At 35.6% G+C, this 6513-nt stretch overlaps 1 protein-coding gene across 1 annotated transcript; it reads left to right on the top strand.

Moving 5' to 3' along the window:
- Nucleotides 1–499: 499 nt before the first annotated feature.
- On the top strand, nt 500–5681 carry LOC114636441 (vomeronasal type-2 receptor 116-like; the record flags this gene model as incomplete). The annotated part of the gene is made up of 4 exons (XM_028784525.1): nt 500–776; nt 1123–1926; nt 2794–3018; nt 5558–5681. Coding segments are annotated over 4 exons (1430 nt in total), but the record flags the coding sequence as incomplete, so codon positions are not given.
- Between the last annotated feature and the right edge of the window lie 832 nt (nt 5682–6513).

Below are 6513 nucleotides of genomic sequence, written 5' to 3'. Positions count from 1 at the left end.
TTTAGCAACATAGCATCACTACAAGACATTATATTTTTATCTGCAGAGATCTGCTCAAAAGGATGGGCTAGTACCTAGTGTTTGTCATATATATTTAATAACAACAGGAAAGCATATAAATAGCAGGAATCATTCCGAAATAAATGTCCTCTGAGACTTGCCTACAAGAGAAAATCTATCATAGAGTTGTTTTTAATCTAAGGCAGACCCATCTCAGGAAGATCACCTGCTAGCTTTTAGCTTCTCCTTGTCAGCTCCTGACACTAGTTCCGGAATGGCATTCAGAGATAAAAGAAGATCTTTATGGATTTTCATGAATATAAAAATTATCTTCCTGAGTTACATATTTGGAGGTATATTTGAATTCTGATTCATATTTAAGGAAAAGTAGCACTTACACAGAAACTTAGCATTTCTCATAGTACAAAGATTACTGCAACTGAGCAGAAAATTTCATATTTTGTACATACTCCTTAATCATCCCTATGCCTTCTTGTAGAATACCAGCAAGAAGATATGAGGGTTTTTTAGTAATGTTTTTTGCTACTGATGAGATCAACAAGAATCCTTATCTTTTACCCAACATGTCTTTGACATTCTCCCGCATTGTTGGCATGTGTGAAGACACTTTTGGACTTCTGGATAAAACATATTCACCAAAAAACAATAATTTTATCAATTATAACTGTAGAATACATACAAGATGTGATATACAACTTACAGGACCATCATGGATGACAACCTTAAAACTGGCAATTAATTCTAGGAAACCGAAGGTGAGAAAGTGTGACACTGGGTGAGTTAACAATGTTCATTCCATTCATAGGAGAAACCTTGGTCAGCATGTGTTTGTGTGTGTGCTGTTTTATACATATTATAAAGGATTTAAAATCAGATCATAAACGCACTGTAGGAAATAGGCAAAACTCTCTTCAGGAATGCACAAATTTGTCAAGAATAGTCTAGAATACAAAAGGAATAATACATGTTATTTATAGAATAATTTTACTATTCTTAATGGGAGTTCTGAAAGGTGAGTAATGTTATTTATATATAACTCCAAACTTCCTTAAGATTATATTCCTCGTGTGGATGTTTCATCCTCTCTTCTACATCTTTTAGATTTTCTTTGGACCATTTAATCCTAACCTGAGTGACCATGACCAGTTTCCCTACGTCCATCAAATAGCCACCAAGGACACACGTTTGTCCCATGGCATGGTCTCCTCGATGCTTCATTTTAGATGGACTTGGATTGGCCTGGTCATATCAAGTGATGACCAGGGTATTCAGTTTCTCTCAGACTTGAGAGAAGAAATGCAAATGTTTGGGATCTGTTTAGCTTTTGTGAATGTGATCCCAGAAAACATGCAGATATACATGACAAGGGCTATGATATATGATAAAGAAATTATGACATCAACAGCCAAGGTTGTTATCATTTATGCTGAAATGAATTCTACTGTAGAAATCAGCTTTAGAAGATGGGAATATTTAGGCGCTCAGAGAATCTGGATCACAACCTCACAATGGGATGTCACCACAAATAAAAAAGGTTTCAGCCTTGATTTCTTCCATGGGACTGTCACTTTTGCACACCACCACAGTGAAATTACTAAATTTAGGAATTTTTTGCAAACAATGAACACTAGGATATACCCAGTAAACATTTCTGAGTCTATACTGGGCTGGAATTATTTTAATTGCTCAATATCAAAGAACACCAATAAAATGGTTCCTTTTACACTCAATGACACATTGGAATGGACAGCACTGCACAAATATGACCTGTTTCTGAGTGAAGAAGGTTACAATTTGTATAATGCTGTGTATGCTGTGGCCCACACCTACCATGAACTCATTCTTCAACAAGTAGAGTCTCAGAAAATGGCAGAACCCAAAGGAGTATTCTTTGACTGTCAGCAGGTAAAGTTTCTTACATTTTATAATGCTTATATATATAAATGTGATCATTTAAATGGACCCAGAGAAATAGCTGTACATTTGCTAGAGATTATTCATTCAGTGGAAAGATCTCTACATTCCAAGACTCCCTAAAGTGTCTTTTACATGGGTAAATATCATGCAAAAGGATGACATTTAATAGTAGACAATACATGTCCTATGAATTTCAGTGAGTTTGGGAAGATGTGTCTCAACATTTCACCAAATGAGTTCAAAATTTAAAATAAGAGCCAAAAGTTCTATCACAAAAGCCTTAAGTGATGACTAGAATAGAATATTTTCTTAAGAAATATTTCTGAAGTTTAAGTATATGTACTGTGATTAATAGTTAATCACTTAAGTTAACAATTATTTTCAAAAGCATAAATGATTAAGACTTCACATTTTATTAAGTTTATGTTTATTTTATATGTGTGTGCTGTATGCACATGAAAGACCCACAAAAATCATTTTCACAATTTCCAGACATACAGACTTATCCTTCATTCTCATATACATGGCCTCACTTTTTAAAAAGCTTTTTGACAAACATGTGTATGAACAAACACATACACACAATCACACACACATACACACACACTCACCCACCCACATACCATGTTACTTGTTATCTGGCAGTCACTTTTTTTCTAGCATGTTTTACCATCGAACATTAATATGAAGTATATTAACTTGTAATTATCCATGAGGTATATTGTATTTTCCTACATTGGATTACTTTAATACAGCTGTCTTTTCTGAAAGTCATTAAAAATTAAGTGACATTGTCAATTTGGCATTCCCTTTATGGACATGCACATATATGCATCTAATGATTCTCTCATTTAGGTGTCTTCCTTGCTGAAAACCATAGTATTTACTAACCCAGTTGGAGAACTGGTGAATATGAACCATAGGGAAAATCAGTGTGCAGAATATGACATTTTCATCATTTGGAGTTTTCCACAAGGCCTTGGATTAAAAATAAAAATAGGAAGCTATTTTCCTTGTCTCTTACAGAGTCAACAACTTCATACACCTGAAGACTTGGAGTGGGCTAGAGGAGGAACATCAGTGGGTATACCACAATTTTTACTTTTTTCTTTTTTTTTAATTGGATTTTTATTTACATTTCATATGTTATCCCTTTACCCCATTCTCACCCACTCAGGAACCCTCTATCCCCTCAGCCCTCTTCCTGCTTCTCTGCGGATGTGCCCCTACCTACCCCCCCACTCCCACCTCCCCACCCTCAAATTCCCACCTACTGAGGGGTCCAGATTTTATGAGACCAAGGATCTCTGCTCCCTCCTGTGCCCTACAGGGCCCTCCACCCTTCCATATAAAGCTGGAGCCATGGACCCCTCCCTAAGTGCTCCCAGGCTGGTGGTTTAGACCCTGGGAGCTCTGGTTGGTTATAACAAAAAACCCAGGATAGTGAAATTATTCTCAACAATAAAATAACTTCTGGAGGAATCACCACCCCTGACCTCAAGCTGTACTACAAAGCAATAGTGATAAAAAACTGCATGGTATTGGTACAGAGACAGGCAGGAAGATCAACGGAATGGAATTGAAGACCCTGAAATGAACCCACACACCTATGGTCACTTGATCTTTGACAAAAGAGCTAAAACTGTCCAGTGGGAAAAGGACAGCATTTTCAACAAATGGTGCTGGTTCAACTGGAGGACAACATGTAGAAGAATGAAAATTGATCCATTCTTATTTCCCTGTACAAAGCTCAAGTCTAAGTGGATAAAGGCCCTCCACACAAAACCAGATACACTGAAACTAATAGAAGATAAGGTGGGGAAGAACCTCGAAGACTTGGGCACAGGGGAAAAGCTCCTGAACAGAACACCAATGGCTTATGCTATAAGATCAAGAATTGACAAATGGGACTTCATAAAATTGCAAAGTTTCTGTAAGGCAAAGGACACTGTCAATAGGACAAAACGGCAACCAACAGATTGGGAAAAGATCTTTACCAATTCTATATCCAATAGTGGGCTAATATCCAATATATACAAAGAACTCAAGAAATTAGACTCCAGACAACCAAATAACCCTATTAAAAATGGGGTATAGAGCTTAACAAAGAATTTTCAACTGAGGAAACTCGAATGGCTGAGAAGCACCCAAAGAAATGTCCAGCATCCTTAGTCATCAGGGAAATGCAAATCAAAGCAACCTTGAGATTCCATCTCACACCAGTCAGAATGGCTAAGATTAAAAACTCAGGTAATAGTAGATGCTGGAGATGATGTGGAGAAATAGGAACACTCCTCCATTGTTGGTGGGAACGCAAGATGGTGCAACCACTTTGGAAATCAGTCTGGTGGTTCCTCAGAAAATTGGACATAGCATTTCCTGAGGATCCAGCTATACCACTCCTGTTTATATACCCAGAAGATGCTCGAACATACTTTTTCAGTGTATCTAAATTTTAAAATATGAAGCCCTGAAGTCATATCTCTGTGTTTAAGACTACTTGCTACTCTGGCAAAAGACCATCCTCAGTTACAATCACACCAATGTTTGATAACTCTCAGCTTCATGTAAATCTGGTCATAGGGATCAAAGGCCTCTGGATTCCATGTTCAGTTGTACCAACATGCCTATTCACCCTACACTAAACAAATATATTTATTAAATTCATAATATCATATGTACACACACACACACACACATATATAATTAAAATTTTATAACTCCATACAAATCATGGGATTTTCTGATTCTGTGTTAACATTTTTATAGCCTAATTAAGTATAGCATTCATTCATTAACAAAAAATTTTCTCCATATTCAAGATTTTCCTTTTTTAATTTATATATTTTTATTAGTTTTGTATTTATTTACATTTTAAATGTTATCCCCCTTTCAGGTTCCCCTATTTTTTCAAAGGATTGCCTTATCTGGCATCAATGGGTGGAGAGGCCTTTGGTCTAGTGGAGGTGGGGTGCCCCAGCATAGAGGAATTGCTAGGGTGGTGAGGCTGGAGTAGTCAGCTTGGTTGGGGAGCTCTCTCATAGAATCTGGGGGAACAGGGGATGGGATGGGGGTTCATGGTTTTCTTTGAAACTTAGGAAAACTTCATTAATTTAATGAGAGTCTTATTTAACATACTTTGTTTATATTCATTAAACAATGCTTTCTTGATTTACCCTACCTTATCTCTCCATAAATTTCAGGGTTTTTTATTTTTATTTATAAATTTTAAAAGAGAAACTGATGCCGTATAAACATTGTTTTTGGCTTAATCAGCTTAGGAAAAAAGTTTAAAATTGCTCCAACCTAAATGTTAAATATATAGTATTACAGGATGTAATAAATATTGTGTGACATTCTGTGCCCTGCAGGGCAATACAAAATAAAAATGTGCTTGAAATTGTTAAGCAATGCTGGTTGTGAGAGGAATGTTTTAGCCATATCTGTTAATGTTCCATATATTAATTTATGATTCATTAAACATATGATGTATTTATATTATGTATTTAGTGTACTATTATTAAATATATATACTATAAGTATAAATATGTTAAATATTATATATATATATATATATATACACACATTTATATATATTTATAATTATGTATTGCCTCAGGTTCCCTCCTCCATGTGTAGTGTGACATGTACTGCTGGATTCAGGAAAATTCATCAGAAAGAAACAGAAGACCGCTGCTTTGATTGTGTCCAGTGCCCAGAAAATGAGATATCCAATGAAACAGGTATATGCTGGCATGCAGAAGAAAAATTGCTGAATTTGAATACCTTTTCTTTCTGAACTAGAAATATGATATGGTCTAGATGTAACTGAAGATCTAAAATCTCCATGTTTCTGAACTTAATGAGTTAAATAATATCAGCTTCTTTTGGATCCAGTAAATAACCTGCAATTTCTTCTACAAAAAATACATTTCTCTCACAATATGCTGGTTACTGATTTTATATTATGTAGAAAACTTTTAGGAGGACATATATGTGTAAATATCTTTTAAACAAAAGTTTTAGTTATAATCTATGCATATGTTATTCTTCTATGATTCTTTATACAAAGAAACTTGAGTACATGATCAATCCACAGTCTTTCCCTCCATTACCCAGCTTAGTCCCTGACAAAGATCAGATGCTCAGGGTAACAGTTGTAGTTTAATGAAATATATTTTAAGAGCTTATGGCTGAAAGGATTAAGCATTTCTTGTCAAAGAATTAGAACAAGAGTGAAGATTTCAAGAATGCAACAAAAGAGGGGATAGAGCTTATCATCAATCACAGCCTAGCTAAGGAAAGGGGGATGAATGTGAATATCCATAATCTTCATGCCACACAGCTTTGAATGTGTAGCTTGGAAGAAAGAGATTGTACCACAAGAGGGACATGCATAGGTCTATGGGGAATACAGCTACAAGAATGAAAATATTCCTTTATGGAAATAGTATTTGCAGGCTGTATTGTATGTTCTGGTGCCTCTTTGTAGATACAGACAAATGGCAGAACTCTCAGAGCAAGCAAAGTACATAATGCACTTCATCAGCTAGCATCAATAAATATCTCTGCACA

Source organism: Grammomys surdaster, unplaced genomic scaffold (assembly GCF_004785775.1).
Source record: "Grammomys surdaster isolate TR1022 unplaced genomic scaffold, NIH_TR_1.0 124077, whole genome shotgun sequence".
NCBI lineage: Eukaryota > Metazoa > Chordata > Mammalia > Rodentia > Muridae > Grammomys > Grammomys surdaster.
The sequence above is the reverse complement of the archived record's forward strand: the minus strand, read 5'-3'. Positions and strand labels throughout refer to the sequence as shown.